This window comes from Anopheles nili, chromosome 2 (genome assembly GCF_943737925.1).
Source record: "Anopheles nili chromosome 2, idAnoNiliSN_F5_01, whole genome shotgun sequence".
In the NCBI taxonomy this organism is placed as follows: domain Eukaryota; kingdom Metazoa; phylum Arthropoda; class Insecta; order Diptera; family Culicidae; genus Anopheles; species Anopheles nili.
The window spans coordinates 71,255,991-71,281,216 of NC_071291.1; the positions used below are offsets into that span (position 1 = coordinate 71,255,991).

Consider the following 25,226-nt stretch of genomic DNA (forward strand, 5'->3'; position numbering starts at 1 on the left):
GTGCGTAGTTCTTTGCTTGAAGCGCTGGAAACTACGATTGGTTCTATCTTCGTTCCGCCGGTTGGATCTCGCTGCTGGATGATGGGGGAGGCGTACCAGGGGGCTTATTAAAAATCATGTACCCTCGCAACCCTCCTTCTTCCCCCACACAAGTACAACCCTCCACCCCTCCCACTCAAGATCTCTGGGACCTTTATGTGGCGACGAGGGAAACAAGAACGCCACCACCATTGTATATACCTGACGGATAAGTCTTGAACTTCACATTCTAGAGCCCGCTGGGGTGCTTTTTTCCTTCGCTTTCCCACCCGTGCAGCCGTGCAGCTGTTGCGTTGTGCTCTGCCCAGATCGCTCTATTGGAAGGTTTCTATCCCCTCTGCCCATACCCATAATTGCTTGCGTGATCCTCTGATTAACATCATCCAGTCGCGCCCGCCGGCTGGGGGCCGCGTCGAAAGGGAATAAAGGAGAAAATATCGTGGTTTTCATTTAAATCGTGCTTTTCATCGTTCCTTCTCGCATCCACCCACTCACCCGCCCTCGGGCTAGCTAAAAGGGCGCACACCAGGCATGGGGGTTTCCTTCGAGAGCTAGAGAATGTCGCCCGAACGTTCGTGGCGAGCTTCTCGTTGCCGGTGTGGCATGATTATTCTGATTTGCTCGACTTCCCCAGTTCCTGCGGGCCCATTGGAATGAAACGGAACAAATGATGATTGTTCCTTTGGCCGGGCGCAGGCCCTCTAAACGGTTTTTGTGTGAGGCGTATAGTAAAAAGGCTCCTAAGCGAAGGAAGGCGCAGATCGAGCTTTTTGTGTTTACGCGCTCACCTAGCGCGATCCACCGTCACTTCAACCTCCGCCATCCTTCTCCCAAAAGCACGCATGCTAATAAAAAACCAAGAAAAACAGCAAACGTCCACACAAAAGCACGCGGCGGCATTTCGAAGGAATTAAATCCGCACGGCGCGAGAACGGCGGCCTAAAGCGGAGAGAACGCGAACACGAAGTGTGTGGTGAGGCGTGCGATGGGGAGGTGGCGGGCGGCGCCAGGATTAAAGTAGTGTAATTGCCGTTTGTTGACCCCGGTTGGGTGTGAGGCGCGAATGTGTGTGTGTTTGTTGTTATTGATTATTTGTTTTCATTTTGAAAACCGGCCGGGAAGCGGGCGTGTTTGACAAACGGGACCTTTAGTTCTTTTCGGGGTCAGGAAGGCGTGCGGGTCGATGCCATTGCTGGTTGGGATCCGTTGGTGAAAGGGACAGGTTCAGGATGTGGGTAACAAGAGAGAAAGAAAACAATTATTGATCATAATTTAAACATTTTTTCTTGAGAAAAATTTTCCGGAGGGAGTAAAACTTATCACAACAATTTCAATAAAAATTTCATTCCATCGAAAAAAGTTGCAAAAGGGTTACATCAATGAAGAGAAAAAACATTAAAAAAACTATAATGGCCAATTTACAACATAATAAAACTGAAGTTAATATAGTTCCTAGGGACCAGATTGCCGAAAGTTAGTACTCATTTCACTAAAAAAACCCACCCAAACTGAGCTCCCTGCTATTGTACAAACACTCGCATAAAAAACATAACCCGGAAGCCGGAATTGAAGCTAATTTGAATAATTAGCTAACATATACGCAATCCGGCCCAACGGTAGCTCTCTTTTTTGTTCACGACGCCAGGTTGAACGTCGTGCCGTCGAGTGTCAATAAATAAGTGACTGTTTTCGGCGATTTCCAAAGCCAACTCTCCCATTTTCACCGATACAATCGCGCACCAAAACGTGAACGGTTTGTGGATCAGGTTGGATTTTTGGTGTAAGTTTGCGATGTTGCTGATAGGGGGAAAAATGAAGGATATGTTTTTCATAAGGATAAAATAGTACGACGAGAAACAAAAAACCCCGTCACCCATGGGTAGGTTGGTTGTTTGTTTAAATTAATACTCAACGCTGGGTGCGTCCATTAACGAGCAATCACAACCCACTCGCAGAGGGAAGGAAATGACTCATGGATCGGTTTGAGTTCAACTCCTAACCATCCTTAGCAGCGCCGCCAGCTACCACCGCCACCAGCTGGCCGTTTAATGGTGTGGAAAAATCGGTTGAAATTGTGCGCATTTACTTCCAAAATCTCCATCATTCAAATCAATGCCGACATAATTCACCCGACAAGATCGAATAATGACTCATTAGTTGGTGAAGGAAATTGAATTTCTGGGCAAACTTTGAAGCGAAATTACGCCCCCCAACAATTTTACCCCAAGTGCACTTCCGGGACCTGCGAAGATTGATCTCTCTCTTTCCGTACCCTTCCGAGGTCAAAGTCAGATGAGTGAGAGAAACAAATTTGGATCAATCTCCGCTCGGATGCATCCGTTTCGACGGGAAATCGCGCGGTGGCGCCATCGGACGGCGAATAATTGCAACCGAATGGTGCACTTCCGGTGATCCGTTGCTGAAGGAAAAAAAAGGAACCCATCCGCTGGCGAGATTTGGAAGGAAACTCGGTTTCTGTGTTCTGGATAGTTTTTCCTTTCTATCGCACCGATAACGCGCCACTCCGAGGAGGGCTAATTTCGGTAGCATAATTACAGCTTTCGATAATGATGGCCAACTTCCGATAAGTAGCCGGCGGGAATACTGAAATCGACAATTGATTCCCGAGCGATTTCCAACCGATCGGGGGCAAATTTTCCGGAAGAAACGACCCTGGCAATTTAAAGCAATAAATTAATTATTGTATGTAAAACAAGACGACCGGAAACCGAACCAGCGCTAGAAGTTCTCGATAGTTGCTTTCCTGCGAACGTGGCAACTGGGCTGGGAAAAGTAAGTTTCGGCCATGTAGAAAGGCCTACTGCGTTAGGCCTACCGGTATCCTAGCAACCTCGGAATCGTAAACGAACCCGTGTCCTACTTTTCTAAACCCACGGTGTGACCAACCAGCCCGTGGAAAGGAAAGCGGCGAGGATGTGTGCTAGCAACGTCGATAGCGTATGTATTTAACGACGCCTAAATAAGGACTATTCCAACGATGGGCTGAACTTGCCTTTCGGCAAAACTGATTCCAGGGTTCCTTCCTTTCCAACTTCGTTCGTTTTTTGGTGTTGGTCAGCATTTATTGTTCCCCCGGTTGTTTTTTTTTTCTCTTCTGTCCACCCGTACCGCGAGGCTTAGGTTAACTAAGTTTCCGCACCCTGCCGACTGGCCTGTAGGCCTTCAACCACACCAACAACGCCCACTTGGGATAGGAACTTCAGTGGGTCGATGGAGTTCACCATGTGAACGTTATGATTGATTGATGAAGCGCGCCACAAAGTGCGACAAGCCTCAGAAAAAGGCCCAATCCCCTGATGATCCGATAGTCAACGCAATATTAAAGAGTTTCCCCTGACAGAACCGGGAGTTGTCGAATGTACGCGTGTACACCATCAGAACGCTGTCAAGTGTGTACATTAGCGTATCCGGTGGACTGCGAGAGTTCCCCGAGCATGAACAAAAAATGCGACACGGATTTTATAGTTTGAAAAATGTCACTAGTCACGGGCCGGAATCGACTCCAGTTGCATGTCATCCACCAGTTTGACCTATAATTGGGCGAGTAATGGTAGAGAATGTGCTACACATAGCGTCCAACACCACGCTGGAAGGTCTGCTGGTCGGCATGCAAGGTCGTTGACCCACCCTGCACGCGAAGGGACGGTTTTCCGGACGGTTGATACCCAGCCTTACCCAGTTTCTAGGGCGATGTAATTTACTCCTACGTGTCCTCGGACAACCGCGTGGAGGTATGAAGGTGTTCTTGATTTCTGTGCCACCAGAACTGCGAGAGGCGTTCCTTCCAGTGCCGTAGGGAAGGGCTCTCGCAGGGTTAAGGGCGAATGTCAACGAGTCTCAACTGTCACGAAACGTGCGGCCTGTTAGGTACTGAGGTTCTGAGTAAGGGTGTCACCGTTCAAGATCAATAACAACGACTCCATCACGCGGAGGACACAGCGCACAAAGCGATAGATCTGCACTTGGTGCGTAGTTTAAATCGGAATAATTAACAACCTGTCGCGCGTCAGCGAGGGAGGAAGTGCCTTGATTAGAATAGTCTAGACCCGAATCGGCTTTCGGTGAGCAATCGACACGGCTATACGACGCAAAAGATAATCGGAATCGAAATCCTCACCATTCCAGCGACGGTATGAAGTAATTCTATCACAATTTTTATCTAGACTTAAGACATGCCTGTCAAATCTCGTCAATTCGCACCCCATTTCGGAGAAGTCCAACTTTGGAGGACACCCTACCATATCGTTCCCAACATAGATGTCCACAATGTCCCCACAAATTAAGCGCCCGTGTGTGTGTATGTGCGGCTTATGTTTTATCCAAATCGCACTTTAAATTCTCCATCGCAACCCTCCAGATCGAGCTGGCATGAGACACTGGGTGGTGGATCGCGAGTCTCAACGAGCGCTAGAAAAGGTGTGATCCTCATTAGCTATTCCGATCCCGTAAGGGCGGGCAAATACACACTCACACGTGGTGATTTGGAAGCGCGCGCCGTTGTTGTGGATTTTGCGCATACGCCGCGACTCCGGGCGGTGACAGCTGAGTGGTTGTGTAACATGTTGAAAGAACTATGACGGGTGGCGAATGAACCACCAATAGGTTAGACCAAACGCCTCCGCTGTTGTCCGTTAAAACGCAGGAATGCGTGAGCTTCAACCAGAAAGGGCTTACGACGCCAAACAGGCGTTGACGGCAGCGTTTGTGCCCCGAGAGAAGTCGTCACTGGAACGAGCTTTGGTTCTGAACGCAAGCAAGTCTGACAAAAAAAAGGCTTTTAAAGTCCTTTAAGCACACGCATCGGATCCGATTTCTAACGGCGCGCTGGAATTAAAATCAAATCCCATTTTAATCGCCATTAAAGGGTGGATCCGTCTGTTAGGCTTTGAAAAATTACACCAGCGAATGAAAAAAGCCCAGCTTCAGCTGGTCAAGGCTGGACTGGAGAGAAGATTATGTCCCAAGCTGAACAACATCAGCAGAGTTTGGAAAACCTGAATCCGAGCGATCGATGTTTCAGGGAATTTTATTGCTTTCCATTCCTGGGTTCATTAAACCAAATCACGGGATATGCCATATTTTTTTCTCAAGCGACGTGTGAGTAAGCATAGAAGGGTGGCTTTTGAAGAGATATTTTCGTGATCGAGCTTGTAGCCGCCATCGGTGGTAAGAATGCTCGATTTTTTCCCGATTATTCCGCGCTAAAAAACTTCCTATCGCGTCAAAGCGTATCAGCCAGCCAATAAGCCCGCTCAAGTCTCCTAAAGACCCTTTCGAGTGTAAACTTTCCACTAAGGAAAAACGAAAAATAAAGCAAACCCTGTTAGTAACTACCTTCCGCAGCGTTTACGAGCTTTTGAGTATGTTCAACCCCTTCGCAGCTCAGCGTGCATGCTATAAAGATAATGAGAATTAATTGCCCTCGGCGGGATCTTGGAACGGCACGCGAGAACATTAATATTCCTATTGATTTTCTCTGAAGTGGGCTCAGCACTATCGGGCGGTGTTCACGAAGCGGTTCCAGCGCGGAACTATTAATCATGTAGGTTAGCATCTCTAGGCGAACCTTCATTTGAAAGTGTGTACGGAAATGCTATAAAACCATACGGATCGTAAAAAAAAGTACACATAAAGCTGGATGGTAGAAAAAAAAACCTAAAACCTTCTAAACCTTGTTCTGAACGCCGTGAGCAATGAGGTTTATTTGCGACCTACCCTTTGTTAGCACCTTCCCACTAACTCTCGGCTGAGGTCAGGCAAGAAATTGACTCCTGGATGTCGCCAGCCACTGTGGAATATTTGCCATTTACCTCTCGCAAACATCACCACGATCGATCTCGCCCAAACAGTTGTTCTTATGGTGGTGGGGTGCAAGTTTTGTCTAACGAGCTACTCAACAGGGTGCGTTCGTACGTTAGAGAGTTTGAAAAATTTGCACAAGGAATTTACCGAAAAAATAGCACCCCTTTTGTTTGAACAGCATTGGGGTGTACATCGCTTCGAGCATAGGCGACAAGGTGTTGGTATGATATCAATACACTGCCGCTATGATTTTGCCGCCACGACGCTTCGTTTAAGATCTCAAACGCAAGATCCCCGATCTATCCATTTAGACGGCCCCTGGACGGAGGAGTGCTTCTGGAACACGTCACTAAGTAGCGAAGGAGAAGTAAACAAACGCCTGCTGACCTACATTTTTGTAGCCGTTAACAACCCGAAAGTGCTTCCAGGAAGATAACTCCAGATCCAGCGGGAGAAGCTGTGTTTGCTTTACTCCTTCTCAAAAAAAAAGTAAAAGACGATCCCACCCAGCACTCCTGCTGCTTAAGCGAGACGGTAAATACGCTTCCTATTTGCGATACGCAAGATTGTTCCTTCGTCCCTCGAAAAACACACACCTCGAACAAAGGCTCGTTTGCGTCGACACCTCGTTGAAATGATGCTGTGCGGCTTGCGGGCGTTTCTGGCAGAATTGGGACAAAAATGTGTGCTAAAGATATAATTACAGCCGTGAAGTAACCGTTTCGTTGCGAACAGTTTTGCGCATTCATGCCGTAGGGTTGGGAGAAAAAATCCCTCCTTGGGTTTGTATGGCGCCGAAAGGAGAGAAAAAAAATCACTTATTACTGCGAGAATGTATTCCCAATTACGGTAAATGTGTCGGACCCAGAGCCCCTCGAGATTTGTTGTAAAACTAAAGTACAAAGTGTATAAGATTGTGCATATCATTCCACCACTTGCAATGAGAACAACCCCACATGCAAATTACTCTTGGCATCGAATGTGGGGTCTTTTATGAAAAAAATATGAAGTAAAATTTAAATAACAAAAAAAAACCATTCACATGTTCACGATCTGACAGGGAATGCAAAACGAGCTCGAAAAGAACGCGTACACATGCATGCGCCATTGGCCCGCCAATCAAAACGGTAATGGGTGTAGTAAACGTAATGGCGCGACGACGCCAGCTCGCAAATAAACATAAACATTTGCACAGTGCGGGTGGACGCGCAAAAAAGTGCATAATGAAATTAACGAATGCAGCAGCACCAAAATGAGGGTTTGCAGAAAAAAAAGCACTTGCAGTTAGCTCAGCCAACGAAAGAGCAACCGCAGGTTCGGTAGAAGATAAAGGCGTGCATGCAAGGAGGCAACAAAGAAACGCACGCGAGAATCGAGTCTCGGAACATGAATGCACTCTTCGAAGCGATATCGGGGAATCTGTGTCAAGCGGCGACGCGGTGCACGCTTGGGGCGAAATTCGTTTTTATTATTTTTAATTTTTTGTTTTCCAACACACCCACTACCTCGACCTGACAGGGCAGGGTTATATCCAGCGAGAAAGACCTTTCTTTGTGCGCTCCATTGTGTCAGGCACGGTGAACAACCTACTTAACGGGAGTGGAGATGCAGTGATGATCCATCTGCGAATTGGTGGATACATCCTTTGTGTCTACTGTAAGCGATCGATTGATGATTTAATCGAACTTTCATGAGTGGCAGGGATCAACATATAGCCTCGACATTTACATTTGAAAGTACAGGTGCTTAAATTCGCAGGAAAATGACTAGTTATACAATTGTAAGCGACGGTATCTACAGTAAAATCCGAAGGAGTTTGACGCTTCAGCGCGTTATTGTATTATTTGAGCTGTCTATATTAGAAAGATTAGATCCATCCACGATCAGGTAACGTTGGGTGGCTGATCAATGACAATTGAAATAAAAGCGCTCATAACATAAATAAAACATTGCGTCACAATGATTTGCTCTTCGCTGTGCGTTTGACAGCTCTTTGTTGACATTGAGCAAACAGCACAGCCTCGTCTTCCATGGATACCGAGTCCAATCACCAAATCGTGAAGGCATTCATGAGATGATCATTCACAACAAAAAAAAGTCCCAACCACAATGATGCAACTGATGGCTGATAGAAGAATATCCGACGGAGCTGTGAACAGTGAAATGATGATCAGCGACATCTCCGCGTTGACGCATCTCAATGACAACGCACGATAACCGACCCGGCGAACAAGGGTGCGTGACACTTTCACTAGCTCCACCGTCATGCCGCACGTCATCACGTGCGAGCACTTCTTTTCCACTGTTTTGGTGGTACGTTTTATCCGAGGAAAAAGTAAGAAAACGTTAACCCAATCTAGGACACGACCACGGTCGTCGGTGTTTTCGTCCTTAACCCATCCCTCGGTGGGGTATCGAATGACGTGTATCGTCTCTGGGCGTTGTGTTGGGGCTTCCTTGGCTCGAGACAGCAACACCAGCCACCATCGATAATTGGGCAGTAATGAGATGTGCAAAACACCTCCTGCGAGCCTGCTTCAGCCGCAAGGATGCAGAGGCGCCCACGGACTCACCCCACCAGAAGAAGGCCATCTCCGGTTCAAGCGATGGCGCTCCTCCGTCAAGCAAGAGGAACATAATGCGCGGCGTCTCCATTTAAGGAGAAAATTCCTCCAACACTACGAGCCTTCACTCTCTTTGAATGGACGTCCGGTTGAATCGCGACATGGCCGCGGCTTGCACACGAATCGAACACCTCATCCCTCTCTCTGTCTGTCTCTCTCTCTCTCTCTCTTCGTGCCGTAAATCGAGGTCAGCATCGCAAAGTAAAGGCCAACCCGGTGCCGGACGGTTTATCCAGGTCACGTGGGCCACAGCCAAAAATACAAACTACGTGCACACGCCGCCAGTGCTTTGGTCGATGAGTGTTGTCTGCGCTGTTTCTCTCTCTCTCTCTCCTTCTTGCATCCAACCCGCGCATAAGGGCATATTATGGGTAGGGGAGCTTTTATGCAACCGAGATCGACGCGAGGCGAACAGGAAGGCCGCCCCGTAGACAATGAGCTGAAAAATGGCCACCCCGAAAAAGGCGAATCCGTCAAAAACCACAGCGGCGAGTTTCTTTTTCTTTAACTGCTTTGACTGTCTGGAATCACATGGAAAGCGAAAGTGGCCGAAAGCTCAGGGGCTCGCCAGGTTCAGGAGGAATATTAATGATTCACCTCGACACTGTCTTAGACACACACACACACACGCACGCGCCCTTTACCACACACTCCTTACATCGCACGAAAGGAAAAGTCGGCTCAGGCTCAAGGCGCACACCACCACCACCACCACCGGGTATTTATTTTTATCGCTTTATTGTCGGTCCAGTCGGTGCGTTAAAACGTTCAGCGTTCAGCGTCGCGAGTCGCTTTTGCATTTTTAAAAGCCACAATTAAATCGCACACGAAATTTTGCGGACAATTTCGGTGAACAAAGAGCCCGGTGAGTTTAGCTTTCCCAAGCCAACATTCCGAGAGACAAGCGATTCGTCTAGCGGGGTTTGGGGATTGTTTGCAAAGCAGAAGGTTAGGGTAATAAAAAAAAAAAAGCACACCCCTTCTGGCCGTGGGAAACCACCACCGATAGGGGTGGGTTGCGATGCGTTCACTTTTGCGCATGCAAATGTCGCTAAAGCGCTGTGTGCCTAAATTTCGATGCCGATGGTTCACCCCACGTTAAAGTGAAGACAATTGGCGCGAACAGCCCCCTTTCGATTCGGTGGGGGTTAGAAAACCGCGAACTGAAGGCGCGCGCGTGCAACCCTTGCACACTCAACAAACCCACCACCCGACCTCTTTTTTGACCGAAAAAGGGTTTTAAGTGGTTCAAGGGCAGTGGCGTTGAAGGGGGCACAAAAAAAAAGGTTAAGCTCAACACGGGGAGCTGTGGTTTCTTCCATTCCGAAGCGTCCCAGCCGTCCCAGCCGATCGACTAATTGCAAAGGCTTCCGTCGAATGTCACGAGGGCGTGAAATACAGCGAAAGTGAAAGAGGGCGAACTTTTCGCGTGTCTAATTTGGCTACATTATGCCGCAAGAAAGTGAAATTAAAATTGCTACAAAATAGCAAAGTGGGCAGGAGGAGAACAACAAAAAAATCCCACTCCCACCCGGCGGCGGTCCTAAAATACTGCCACACGTGAATGAAAGCTTCACGAAAGCTCGCACGGGAAGGGGTGGTTGCGAAAGGAGACAACCCTTGCATTTCCCACCCCAGGGGAGGTTACTATTTTCACACTCACCGTCATCAACCGGTGTGGGGGGTTTTTTTTTTCACCACTCGCTTCACTTCGAAAACTAATCTCACTTTCCCCTGATCGTGGGCCTCTATCACTCTCTCTCGCTCTCTTCCTTTCACTTTCCACGCGCTTGGCCCCGATTCTCCTCCCTCCCACCCCTTCTCACTCGCGCTCGTCGGTGATCGTGATCGTGAAACTTCCCCACAACGGCTTTCCTACGTCACCACCAACGGGCTGTTTTTCGCTAATGGCGTACGATCGAACCCCCCCGGGGCAGGGGAGCGTTGAAGGCGGTCAGGTATGGGGGTGTGCTGCAGAAAAGTAGGTCAAGCCCGGGCGGTTTAGAAAACATAGCTGCTTGGTGTTTTGCTCCCCCCCCCGAGTAAGTGAGAAAGAGAGAGAGAGAGAGGCGAGAGACACACAGATCGCGATCGTAGCGAATAAAACACACACACACACACAGTCATCAACATTGAATTGCACGATATCTCTCTCTTTCTCTCTCTCTCTCTTTCTGTCTGTGTCACTTTCCCTATCTCTTGCCTTCGTATTAGCAATTCATGCACAGCAAGGGTGGCTGATACACCGAATAGGGGTTGAAACAAAAGCCGGGGGTGTTACGAAAGGTGTCACCGTTACACGGCCTAAGTTTAAGGGCCAACCCGCGGTTGACACCGGCTGTAAATAACCCCCCATTCCCCTGCGTGATCGTCAACATTTCAGGGTTAAGCGAGAAGAAGCGATAACTAGAGGGATTGCTTTCTCACAAACGCGCTCATTTATTTCATCTAAACCTAGATCTAATATATTTTTTTCACCTCATTTTGGTATCGCCGGCTCGCCGCTTTCGAGTGCCGTAGGAGGTTTCTAAATGAGCATGAGCCTTAGAGGCCACAGCGTACAGGTGTTGGAGGCGTTAATTTGGTAGATCGATAAGTCACGTCGACGGGCACGAACACCTTTACCAAAAAAGTAATAGACCCTCTCTTCCTTTTCTCACGTGGGCAAGGATTTTGGCACCCATCCTAGGCCAGCAATCTTCCCCCCAAAAAAAAGGTAGCAAAACCGCCCCAACACCGGGGGGGTTGAAAATGTCACACCGCGAGTAAGCAGCCGGCGAAAGTTAACCAATCAAACACCGAAAAAGAAAACAGAGTGGAATAACACACACCGAAAAAAAAACACGTCACCGAGTTGGGAGGTTTGGGAGGCGTTTGTGCGAAAAATGGCCGCGGGCATCATGAAAGTGAAGCGCGTCTCGCCGTCTCGGAGAAAGTGCGTTGCAAACGAAAGGGAAACGAAGGTGACCAAAGGCGAGGTGATCACCGGCAAACACACACACACACATAGAGCGAAAAAAAAACGACACAAAGCAGACGCAATAAAACCAAAAGTCGAAAGTGAAATTGAATGCGTTGAAGAGGTGGGAAGTGAGCGCCATTTCTTCCCTAAGGCGCCTCCTTCGCGTGCGGCCAGGTTTATGGGGTTTAGAGGGCAGTTGGACCTTCCAATTCTTCACCCCTCAGGGTGGCTAGGGGAGTTTGGCCTTTTTAGAGAGCCGCACGATTTTTGGCTAAACCTAGAAAGGGTTGGCTCCGTGCGAAAGACCTATCACTTCACCCGACCTGATGCGGAGCCAACGCCTCGCCTCAAGCGTCATAGACGCACCCCAACCCGATCGATTATAAACCGGTCTCAGGCCGCGAAAAGTGGCCCTTCGTACCGGGGGCGAACCTTGAGGCGATAAAAACCGGCCCAACGGGGGTGCTTGGCAACTCCCTCTAGCTGCCGGAGGGAGGAAGGTTTGTGCCATTTCCAAGACGCGATGAGACATTTCTTTGGCCGGAACCTGACCACCACCGAAGACCGGTCCTTGATGGATGTGAGAGAAAGAGAGAAAGAGAAGTGGATTGGGCGCTTCTGTACGCTTTCATTCGAAGGCGATAATGCCCTTACCAGCCCACGAACGCGGGCCCACTCATGTATAGGAAAGGAAAGTAGCCGCCAAATCAGTGCCGCGAGTCACGCGCGAATTTCCGGAGGTCGCAAAATTTCGCAAACGCACCTTTGCTGGCCCGAACCGGAAAGGTGTGTTTTGTTGCAAATTGCACGGGAAGATATTTGCCTGAGCTGCACAGTTTTGACAGCATGCTGGAGGGGGTTTTGAAAGTTCGACAACGTGGTTGTTTGTTTGAAACGACGGAAAGTTTTTTTTGGGTACTCGGTTTTGGAAAACTTGAAAGATTTATTTTTTCACAATTTAGCCTCAAGCTTCATAGGCATTGTCTGAAGAAGTTAGATGCGTTCCTGGAACACCTACCGAGGTAGCAATAATTGTTCGACAGGATTTCTAAGCCTAAAAACATCATCTTCAATCGATGACCCGTGACAGGTAGTGTCAAGTTTCATGATTAAAAGAAATTAGAGCGTAGATAGCTAAGCTAGCGAAGCCTTAGGGCTTTCCAGAGGCTGTTTGATTGTTCACAAAAAAAAACACCCAAAACTACGTTTTAAAATAGATTTGACAAAAAGGGTCTGTTTCTTTTATGGAGCCAGCTCGATTCGAAGGATCTCGCTCAGCCTATTCTTTTGAGTACCAAACAGATGACCTTGCCTAGGAGTGGCGATTTAAAATCCTAGAGAAATCGGCCCCGCAAGCCACACGCAGGAAACCTGATACCCAACCCCGACAACCATCGGAAGCGCCCTTATGCTCTACTTTAGCATTGCTGCGATCTCGATACGTCCTCTCGCTACACGGCCCAGCCGTTCCATCCTCCATATGGTCCGCGTCAGCAAACCGCCAGCAAAAGAAGGCTAGATCTTCGCCATGCCAAGCCCCGAAGCCGGGAAGAAAGTGAAATCCAAAACCGGTGCCGCAAAAGTTGTGGTTCAATGTCGAACACGGTTAATTGGGTCACCCTAGTCGAAGTCGACCGCTGGGTTTTCACTATCGTGTGCAGTTCGATTCGCAACCACGGACACGGGTTCATCTCAATGTCTCTGTTGGTTTCTTGCTCTCGTTCGCTTCTTGCTGTGCGTCACTGTGCGAGGATGAAGCAGACCCTTAAGTGATCGTCCGATTGTGATGGATAGATTCGCCATTCCTAGACCCGCGACGCGAAATGAAACCCAATACGCGAATTTGTCGACGTGCGGTCTCCGCCGGTGGTAATGGTGCCGAACAAATAGACGTCACTTTAAAGGGAGGTTTTGTGTGGTGGATCACAAGTAGTAAAAAAAATGAAGAAGACAAAAAAAAACATTGGAAGCTGTCATCGAGTGACAGTTGGATTTTTTTTTCTAGCTTTTCCAACTCGCTGATCTTTGGACTAAAGAATCACTTTCGTCAGTCTCGAGGATTAATCAAACAAAATGGTATACTTAAGCTTTTTCGGGAGGAGTATTTCACATCGTCTTCGTTATGGAAAAGATGCTTACCTGTAACGAAAAAAAAAGCAAAAATCATCGTTAATATGCATACTCATAGATTTTAAGGATACTTATTCGATATAAAAAAAGTTTTACAATATAAATAACACACATAAAAGTGCTTGTTTACTACATAGTTTATTGGAGGGTTTCCTCCTCGCTTTGAGATTGGATCACTCATCGGATAGGGGAGAATAACACCCTTCGCGTTCGTATTCTGGATGGCACCCCCTAACAACAGCTGTAGGTCTTCACACTCGGAAGCTGTCAATTGTCAGCTGCACGCACTGCAAGACTCCCCAACCATCGCTTGTCACCTTCGCTCTCAGCTGTCAATCGTTCGGGCACCATTCGAACCTGGCAATCGTTAGGCAAAAGGACCAAGAGGACTCGCTCTTTCGAGATGTCCCCTAGCAGCCTAACCCAACGCTGCCACTGGCCCCGATGATCCACACTTTATTGAGGAGAGGAGACGACGGACTGGTAATTGAATTTTGGGTGCTCAAAATCGAGTGCTAGGCTAAGAATCACGCAACGGGTGCGTTTTGGTAACAAAATTCGCCACAATGCGTGAATTTTTGCAAACGCTCGAGTTGCGCTAGCAGTCCACTCACTCGTGCAAAAACTAGACAAAGTAGATGACGGACATGTGACAGGGTTTGCTCTAGATGACCTGAAATAGCGCATCACACGGGGACACGCATCGTGGTGTCGCATCGTTCGGTTAACCACGAGTGACAACATCCGTATGGAGCTGGGCGTTTTCCTGTTTTCTTCGCACGACAAGGATTTCATCTCAACGTGTGCGCCTTCACTAGGCCCGAGCTGGGAAACGAGAGTAGCTCTAGCTCACTTTCACCCTCAGAAGATGCTAGTGACGAGGATTCAGCTTACGAAACAAAAATAAGCTTTAATTACTTGTAAAAACATCAAACGAATGGCAATTTTTGTGCCATCTAGAGTCGATGAAACGGAACCCCCATGCTCATTGTCAAGGTTATCTAATTTAACATCTACTTGGACGGTGACGACGAACAACGGCAAAAAAACACATCTGTTTCTCCCTTGGGCGAGAATTTATAAGCCAAATGCAGTGACGAGCATTTACAAGCACCACAAAAAAAACAAAAACCATGTTCTCAGCAAATGTGCGTGTAAAAACCGAAATAAATCGTGTGTAAAAAGTGTCCGCACGGCGAACACATCCGGAGCATATGTTGGCCGAAATCGATCTCTCGATCGCCTGTGCTTCGTCGTGTCATTACGCAACCTTCAGCTTCCGCACCACACCAGCGGCTAATGGAGTAAAAGCTAATCCGATTTATATTCTTTCAGACAATGTAGCTCGTAGCGAGGAGGAAAAAAAACTATCATGTGTGGGAGAAAAGTCGTTCAACATCGAGACACCCATTGGTTGTGGCATTCGGTAGGACGAAGCAAAACTGAATTCCCTCCCCAAAACAGGTGCCGATGTAGGTGCGTGAGTATGTCATTCATTTGCAGGATGATTAATGGCTTCGTGAAGTACCTGGGAGCTCGAGCGAGAAAAGTAGGCATTAATAGTTGCGATGGCACACGGAATGGCCAGAAGGTCGCTTTCCTAGCGACCGTGGGTGTGTTTCGTTTGCTGCCTTTCGCAATAAGGGGATTTCGAGTCCACGAAATTAGCCACAAAAATGAAAACCCATCGAATTTTCATCTACTTCCTGCGGATAATTTAACCACACTGAGAGTGACGCAATTTCGATACATTCCCGCTCGCTTCGATAGCTCCGATAACATCAAGAATCGTTTCTTGCGGTGGCAAAAACAGTGCGAAAAACACTTATCGAAGAGCCTGACGAAAGGAAGCCCGAACTAGTGGCTTGGTAGAGCTGATAGTAGAGATTCATTTGTTCCATGCGCTAGGGCGAAAGTCAATAAGGGATGCCATCTTGCGGATCGAAACCATCCATCAAATCGCGCTCCAACCAACCCCGAGGGTGAACCAGCGTCTTGGAGCGTGCGTAACAGTAACATGTAGCGAACGAAGCAGAACAATAATGTTTGCCACCAGTTTTGGGGATGTTTGTTGTACTTCTTCATGGTGCAGAGAGATGAAAAAAAAACACTACCAACGAAATATGATACGTGCATAGTGGGTGGCAATCAAAATAAAAAGCCCTGCAGCAACCGTCAATCCACCCAGAATGCCCTCCAACGTCAATCTGTCGCATCATCAGTTCAAGGCCAGCACAAAATAGGCTGCTACTGCTGGGTGGCAGGCCGAAGTATAACCGCAAATAATTCCATCCCGCCTAGGTCTAGCGGTGCTGGTCCGTAGTTTGCTATTTATCGCCTAACTGATAAATTCGTCACCTCGCGATTGGATCATGCAAGTGCTGCTTGTGTAGAGCGCTATTTTGACGATCTCCTCCTCGACTCGGTGGTGGAAAACTATCTAGACTGATCGAAGCATATGATTTGTCACCATCGTCATCGGGTGGAGTTCTGTCGTTCCACCAAAACGAATGCAAGACGCTTGGATTTGTCAACCCGATCCAAACAGCAAGCATGCGCTTGCATTTCGCTGGTATTTTTGGTTTAATGAACTCTCTAGTGCACGCTAGACGCAAACCGCCGTTGAAATCATCACCAGTCGATGGTGTCGATCAGTCAATCCATGTCCCATGTGTCCCTTGCTAAAGTACGTTAGCCCGGCTCGTGATAAATATGCAGTCAAGATTATATTTCCGACCTTTCGCGGGAGAAAATTCTTGTTGTTGAAAGCAAGCTAAATTCGCTAGCAAAATACTAGTTCTCCTATCCTTCGTATTCGAGATGAATCTAGCTCGAAAGATCACTAAAAGTACTGATATCGATCTAATACGCCTCTAAACGTGTATAGATAACCTTTCTCGGATCTGCTATAATTTTGCACCACACTGTGCATCTATCCCATTGCCGATAGTATCTCTCTCTCTCTCTCATTCTTCTCTGCAGCTCACATCTTTACGCGCTGGTTGAGTACTCCTCTCGGTCGCCAGTCGATCCAACGTGATTCGAGTTTCCGTCAGCTTCCATACCGCATCCGGCGGTTAGTAAACAGCACGAAAATAGAAAACCACAGTCCCCTCTTACAGTCTCATGTGCCTCTTGCGCTCTCGCTCACACAAAGTCTCTCGCTCCTTGTCACTCTTTCCTTCAGCGCATCCTCCCAAGCAGCGATCTCGCAACACCGATCGCGGACGTGAGCGCCACGGTTTTCTAGAACGAAACCGAAACCATCCCAACCTCCGATTTCTTCATCCCATTAACACGCGTGTGTGTGTGTGTGCGTGCGTGGTTTTACACGCCACCCTGGTGCAAAGCGCCGTTGCATTACACACGCGTGCGCTTGTTATGCGCTCGAGCTCGATTTATGTTCCCGCCACGCCACGCGATGATGATCACGTTGTTGTGTGCTCGAGTTCGAGGTTCGTTCCCTTCATCTGGGCACGAAATGTGGGACGGTGGATCACGCGGAAACATACATATAAATATGTTGCGCTGCCGTTTTTTCCCCCCCCCCCCCCATTTTGCTTCATTCTCGTTCACCCACCGAGCGTTACGCATGCGCATCGTCCTTCTGCGTAGCACGGGCACAACACGCACGTAGGAGCGAATTCTCGCGCACACTGACGGGGTGTTCTCGCTTGGAAAAGGGCTTGACCTATTTTTACCGCGAGATATTGAATCAATCAGCCCGCTGAAGACCCGAGTTTTCGATTACACTCCGCCCTTTCGATGGCGTAACACGGGACGTGTTGAAGATGCGCACGAAAAACTTTGCATGCGGTTATTTGGGAGGAACAAGGATAAGACAACCCGCACGTCAAGAACGCATTAAGCCGTTAGCGTTCGTGACTCGGCAGAGAGCAACAACAGAGACATATGCATATGACGACGTCAGGCGCATTCTTTCAGCCGGTCGGGTGGGGGAGGTTTGGGCCACCCACTTCGTGGACTTTCTCGGTCCATATGTTTCCACCTCCAACACGTGGCCGGCTCGCCGATTCGGTTATTTTTACCCACCCGAATGAGCGTCAATGAGCTACAAAAACACGCCATGTGCTGCAAGCAAGGCTCGAGAGTGGACCGCAAAAAAGGGCGAATAAAAAACAAACGGCTCAAGTGCGCCAGGAAGTGTTGAAGGGTGAGCTTCCTCTCGTAGCCCGTAAAATCCCAGCGGTATTATAGCGAGTATCGCAAACAACCACAAGCACACACACACACACACAAAACCCCAACAACATTGGGCAGAAATGAGGTGACCTAGTCCTGTCCTCTTTCCCGAGAGTGTGCGAAAAAAAAATGAAGCGCGCGCGCGCACCTATATACGAGGCAGCCGAATGAATGCCAATCATTACTGTGCTCTATTCCCATATCGGATGGTGGGTCAGGCAAACAAAAAAAACATCCACCCCTATTTGACAGGAGTTAGAGGTAGAGAAGCGAGACGGCGCCGAAGGGCAAAAACAATCGCCCAGTGACCGCGATAAGGAAGCAGTCTGTACGCGCGCATATTCACATCCCGAGGCTGAGCTTTCAGGTTGTGGTTGCTGAACACCCGCGTGGGGGTTGGTTGAACCCCCTTGTCGTATTGACGTGCAGAAATGTGTACGCTTCTTCTTCTTCTTCCGGCGCACCAACATTCTCTCGCGCGATCTCGCACACAGCTGAACGATTAAGCGTGTTCAGGAAACAAAACAAGCTGATGGAAAAAAAAACAGCATTAACTTAAAAATAAACCAACACCACCGCAATGGAACGGACACACATGTGACACAGGGTGGTGGGTGGTGGGTGTTGGGAAAGAAGAAAAAAAACGCACACCCCAACTGGCATTGAATGAAGAAAAAAAAAACAACAAAATATTCGACATTCAACGGCCGATGATGATAATCGTGCACACTAGGCCAACGAGGGTGAAACATGTGTTCGAGCGGTGGATGGGGTGCGCCAGGGGGTGGGTTTGTAGCCACGGGGTGGCAAAATTGTTTCAAGGCCAAACACAAGCCTCCAACCCCTGCGCGTCCGCGTGTCCCATCGTACGCGCGCGCCCACTCACTCTGTCTCGCTCTCGCAGGGAATTCTGATCGGCGCACCCAAAGGCGACCCTCTCGTTCTCTCTCTTCCAACCACCCACCCCCCTGCCTGGGACACCTCCTCGAGTTCTCCGCCAAAATGTTTATCATCGTAAAAATGCGGTTTTATTTGCCCCCCCCCCCCCCTTCCGTTCGCTTCTCTCCGATCGTCCTTTCCGCTCGCCAACACACCATTCAAAGATAGTGGCTTGTTTGGGTGGGGTGGAAAGCATTAGGGGTAGTAACGCCCCCTAACCCGCTCTCCCCCGCCCCCTTTGTATGGGGTTTTGTGTTTTTGGTTGCTCTACGCGAATTATCGTCACCCTTCCCCACCCCCACCTCGCTTTGAGGGGAGAGATACCGCGCCGAGTACCGAACTTGACCCCAAAACCAGAATCCGGGCCGGTTCAATCGCCTTTCCCCCCGAACCCCGTCGCTGCACTCGTTTTTGTGGTGGGAGAAGATTTTGGGAGTGGAAGAAGAAGCGGCCCGAAAAAAAAAGCATCACCCTCTGTTGCATCACACTGCAGTTGCCTTCTTCCACCCTTGCTGGTGGGGTGCGTTAGTGTTGGTAAGGGTATTTTTAAAATCTCAAATCTCAAAAAAACGCACCCCAGGCGTGCTTTGTGGGGGAGGTGCGGAGCGAAAGAGACAATATTGTTGCACATTTGGGGGGGGGGGGGGGTGTTTATCAGTGGTTGCTGAAAAGCGATGCATTAGAAGAGTGGAACCACAGGTTGTGCACTCGTCGAAGTAGGCGTTTAGATCTGTGGATAGAACCACGAACACATACACACCCGAATGATGAACAAAGTTCGACGAACCTTGCGGTTGGGAAAGAAGAGACGAGGGGAGGGGGGGGGGGGGCATTTTCGCGGCACCATCTTCTTCTGGACGTTTCCAACCAAGATTGCAGCAGGGTCCCGCCGGTGAGAGGGAACTTTCATTTTTAAATAATGCGCAATACGTATGCGAGAGCCGGCGAGGTGGTTGGTAGAGCCGTTGCCGGACGTATGTGGGTAATTTTGGGGCTTGAAAGTCCTTCGATGGTGCGTAATGATAAGATACCTGACGCATCTAATGTGCACTTATGTGTGCGTCGGTGTACGTTAACCTCTCAAGCAGCATTCCATTCAACACTGGGCACTCTTACAAATCCCCACAGCAAGAGAGAGAGAGAGAGAGAGAGAGAACAAATCTCTGCCTGTTGCAGAATGGGCATTGAACTTTAGCGCATTTTTGTGGCGGGGGAGTAGTCCAAGACAGGATGACGGCTAAATACCTACGCCTCCCTCAGGCTTCCGAGCGTTCTTTGAGACGGTGGTAGAAGGTGTTTTTTTTTTTGTATCTCCTTCCTAGCGATTCGTCACCACTTCCACCGCCTCCACCTTTTCTCATTTGAGACGACCAAACACGAAAAGAAGTACAGCAATTTTGGCCACCCGCCAAAATGATGCAATCGTGTGCAATTTACCACCCCTCCCACACACACACACACACACACACGTGCGCGCTCCCCCCCGGGCGGTGTTGTTTGATGAGCGGAATTTTTAAACACAACCCATTCCCGCATGCTAGGGACGCGACCGAAATATTAAGGGCAGGGCCTTCGTGGGGGAAAACCTTGACACACAAAACGCGCGCCCGTGGGGTGAAAAAAAGAAGAAGAAAAGAAAAAAACAGCACACCGGCAATTTGGAAACGAAGGGGTGCGCGCGTAATTTCCACCCGAGTGGGGTTAATGGCGTGAATGTGTTTTTTTTTTTGTGTCGTCCTTCCCTTGCGTGGTGTAAAAGAACGTAAATGGTGTTGTTTTTAGAAACGTTTTTTTTTGTTTTTTGACAATTGACTATCACGATTAGGTCGCTTCGAACGGTGTCAGTTCCGCTCTATTAACACTGCCGGCGGTTAATATATTAAACCCAATCGTGGCCGGCTTCCGTGGTTGGGGATTGAGTTGTTGCCCTTGAGAAAAATGCGAATAAAAACAAACCTCTCCCCGTGTGGATCACGACCATGGAGGTGTTTTTTAGAGGGGGGGTGGGTTTTACTACCCCTCGTGTGCGTTTATGATGCAACAGCTAACACGAGCAGGAAGCGGAAAACGCGATACGAACACTCACAAACAGAAGAAAAAAACAACAACAAGCCAACAATGCAACACCTGATAACGGAGGATTCGAAGCAATAGTGACACAGTGTTTACGATCCGGTGGAATGTGACGACGAGGAAACGCAGGCACGGACAGGGTGGGGGGGGAAACAACCCTTGAAAGCCTCACGGTCAGTTGGATGTGGTGAGTGTCGTGCTTCCTTTCGCGCGGGTGCTCGTAAAAAAAGCGTTTTAAGTCAAATCGACACCCCGTATATTCGCTGCTCGCTGGCTTCTCCGGCTCGTAATCATCTCCCTGAACTCTCACTATCTATCGGGGACCGGCCTTGTGCATAATTTTAGTAGCAACGATGCGCACTCCCTCTCTCTCTCTCTCTCTCTCTCGGTGTCCTTCCTTGACCTATAAATGCAATATCTCGCTCAACCAATAAACAAAACACAACGAAGAGAAAAAAAAGGTACAGCGAAAGAACCACCCTGCAATGGAACCTAACGGAAAGAAATGAGGGTAATCATTTAATCAAATTGGCTCAAAGTTAACCTCATTTCGGGGCGCGACAAGGGGGTGGCACACATACACACACACACACACCCACACGGACAACAATGGGGCACAAACACGCGCACAATGGAGATGGGCGGCGTCACTGGCAACCCGCTGGGATTGGGGATTATGGAACCGGAACGGTCAGCAGGACGCATTCCCCCGAGTGGAGCGGTGTGTGTTGGCGGTTTATCGAATTGATTGATAAGTTCGGAGAAGCGCTTGATGGAGAGAGGGAGAGGGTTGGGAAAAATGCGACACCCCAGGCAGGGATGCGGGCGTAAAGAAAATGGAGACCGTCACGTACGAAACGCCACAAAACATCGATTGATATTCGAGGCAGCCTTTACCAGGCTCGAGCTATGAGAATATGAAGGACACTGGAGGAACTGAGCTCGACACACTGATAACGAAACATCGACATTGCTCGGTGGTGAGGCAAACACATGACGAACGGCTTACGAGAAGTCACCCTCCCCCCACGCAATGTTGTTATTACTTCCGGCGGTTGGGGTGGTTTTGGTTAAGTAGGTACGTGAGATGCTACCACATTGTCGTCGCTGAAGGACTTCAGATGGAAGCCCCAGGATGAAGGTCTTCAATTTCGGGACGTACCTGCAGCATCAAGTGAGCTTCTTCCAAGGCAAACTAATCGTATTATCGACGCGTAAGTTGCGAGTTAATTTAAACGTCCTTCGAAGTGGGCGTTCTTGTCACAACCACGCTAAACCGAACAACCAAAATAAGCGTTGGGTCCTTGAAAGGCCACCCGATTAATCACCGGCTCGAACTAATCTAAGCTCAAGCAAAACCCGACCTTGGCTTGCGTGGCGGAGAGATAGTGAACCATAACTGATTTCATTGTTGCTGCTCAGGAATGCGTGGATTCGTGTCCTTTTTTGAAGCTGTTAATAAACGGCTGTTCTTTTCAGGTGTACGACATACAACGAGGTATCGTGAATCATACCTTTTCCACAAAAAAAACATCAATCAAAATAGCAATAAAATTCCACGAATGATGCTAGTGCCGCCAAAAAGGTGTCACTCACTGTAGAACAGCAGCTGGGGTGCAGTGACGTCGACAACCCCCCCATATTCCGGCACTCTTCTTGTGGCACATGTGGCGAGATACGCACAACAGCAACACATCCACGCGAGGGTTGAAAAAGCCATTTTCGCACCACCAAATCGCCAGATCGGCAAGAAGAGGAGAAAAGCTCCAAACCCCGTGCGCGAAGCTGTGACCCTGAAAAATTGTGCTCACGCCGGGCGGAACATAGCGCCACCTACTAATTTCGATAGCGACGCGCACGGGTCTGTGTTTTGATAATCAAACTGCACGTGTGTTCGTGGATCGAACAGCATTCAGGAGCTGTCGAGTTCGGGAGGGAGATTGAGAGACACGCTAGAGGGTTAGATCAAGGAAGGAAGGACACAAAAAAAAACACACACACGCGAATCGGTTGGTGTTTGTGTGAAACGGTCCGTGTTTGGGTGACCTAGAAAAATGCCGTCCGTCATCGCGCGTTGATTATCTCGAGCTCGAGTCCCCCACGCGCACACATCGCCAATGGCCGCACGCACTGCGTGTTAGTTTACTGCTGTCCGCCAAGGGAAACTAGGGGTAGTATAGATTAGAACGCAACTCATACTACCCGCGGTGGTGGCGATGCGTGATCAAACACCCCACAAACAGCATCTTACTGCCTCAAACTGGACACCGACGAACGACCAAAGCGCGCCAATTTGATGGAGCTGTTGTGGAGTTTGTTTTTAATACGCGCAAACATTGGAACATCAACCGCGGTTGCTCGACTGACTGCACGAACACGGTTCTAGTTGGTTCCTCCCCGAAATTGAGGTCAAGAGCGCATCCGTCAAGGAGCGACTGGCACGAATGAGGAGGACGCCATCGTGCGCGCTGTTGTTATTGGCAGCATAATTTATGATCAATTTATAACCCACCTCCAACGGGGCCTGGGTGGACAATTCCACTCGGGTCTAAGTGACCGAACGTAGCCCAGCGAATGGTGATATTTATGGAGACGACCACTTTCTTATTGCGGTGCTCGAAAGTTGGCAAAAGAAGAGGAAAGAGCACAAAAAATAATTAACAGCCAAGCATACACGCACGAAGAACATGTGGATATTGTCACATTGGCTGGGAGTCCAATCCGGGCGGCATTACCTGTCAACGGTGCGTGCGCCATTGCTTGCCAGTTAAAGTGCTCGTTTGGCCGGTGGAGAGAGTAATTTATTAGTGGTAATAAAAGTTGACACTGACAAGGATGTGCGAAGAGAATGAGGTTCGATAGCTAGATCAGAGAGAGAGAGAGAGAAAGAGAGGGATAAAAATGTTGGCGATTGAGGTGCTCTACATCAGAAACATGACGCTTCATTCCCAACAAGCATTCCCGGACAGAGGGTTTGGGAATGGGAGGGAACATATTCGCAGTTTAAGACCTCCTAAATCATACCCAAAGACCTCGAGGGATCATTTGAGTTTAAGCGTTCATTTCAGTATGACAGCTTCACGTCATCTAGCTGAGCTTGATTCGTCTAAAAAAGAATGAGAGATGATATCGCGCTCCCGAGGTACAGCTGTTGTTATCTGGGAAAGGAGTAGAAGGTCAACTTCACAGCCACAAATGCTTAATCATCCTCCATCGAGCATCGTCGAGACGGTGACGTGCAGCATTAAGTGACGACAACCGCGGACTATCGCGGACGAAATGCGAAGGTTACTTCGCTTACACTCAGATACCCCTCCTACAGTCGGATGTAGGTCAATGAAAGTAACAACTGTCATAGGCGGATGGTGCGAGAATTGTTGGGATTTCCCCACGAGGGACGGCGAGATCTTCGTGTTGAGCGAAGATCCGCGTGAAGAAATGACGTGGAGCACCCAAGGAGTCGTTGATCGATTGACGCACAAGAAGGATCCAATATTGCGCCATCTCTCCGGTGATGTACTCTGACACTTACCTGACGAAATTGAGTTGACAGATTCACTGCGCGGTGTGTTCATGATGGTGTTCTGTATGATCGAGGGCAATGGCGGGATGATCGTCTGCGAATGGTTCATCCCGTTGATCAGGTTCCCGACGAACTGCTGTATCTGATTGGTGCTAGCTTGAGCGCCTCCATTAGGACCCACGGATCCTGGCCCAAGTCCGATCCCATTCATCATCCCGTTCAGGTTGTTACCACCATTCATGATGCCGTTCATGAGCAGCTGATTGGCAGTGGCAGCGCCACAACCGCCACCACCGAGATTGTTGTTTCCGTTTGACAGCACACTGTGCCCATTGTAGGCATTCTCGTCGTACGCACCCCACAGCTCAAGATCATTGTACTCCGGTGATCCGAGCGATGTCGGCGACATCGTCATACCCGGAGACATGACCAGGGCCGCGGAGGACGACGTCACTTCCGAGCTGCTCTCGTCCAGCATCCGTAGGGCCGTGAAGCCCCCGTTATTGGACCACCTTCTTTTCATCATCTTGGCTGATGGTCCGTGTTAGTTTTGCTTTCTGGAGGTCTTACTTCGGTGTGCCTCCCTTCCGGTGGGAGCGGCAATCAACGTCCAACGCGTCTCGCGAACTCCCTACCGGCGCGAACTGCTTCCCTTCGCCTGCTTCACTGAGGTCTACGTGTTGACGAACCGGCCCACCTTACGGTTGGATCCCGAATCCTGCAGGTCCAACTGCTCGTGAGGCCGATTCTGAGGTACTCTACGGAGGTGAACTGTTACCCGCTGGTTTGTATGCTTCTGGGGGTTTTTTGCTATTGAGGTCGAGAAGTTGAGGTTGCGCGGCGAGAGGAGTTCTTCGCGCGTCAGGCAAAAGGCTGCTAAGAAGCTCTTTCGCTTCTGAAAGGCCAAACG

General features: G+C 48.9%; 1 protein-coding gene across 1 annotated transcript in view; it reads right to left on the reverse strand.

The window, feature by feature from the left end:
• Positions 1 to 24,842, reverse strand: part of LOC128721803 (ecdysone receptor-like) — a 50,970-nt gene extending 26,128 nt beyond the window's left edge. Inside the window, exon 1 of the mRNA XM_053815595.1 lies at positions 24,326 to 24,842. Within this exon, the coding sequence (XP_053671570.1) occupies positions 24,326 to 24,842 (517 nt within the window). The remainder of the gene's footprint in view (positions 1 to 24,325) is intronic.
• Between the last annotated feature and the right edge of the window lie 384 nt (positions 24,843 to 25,226).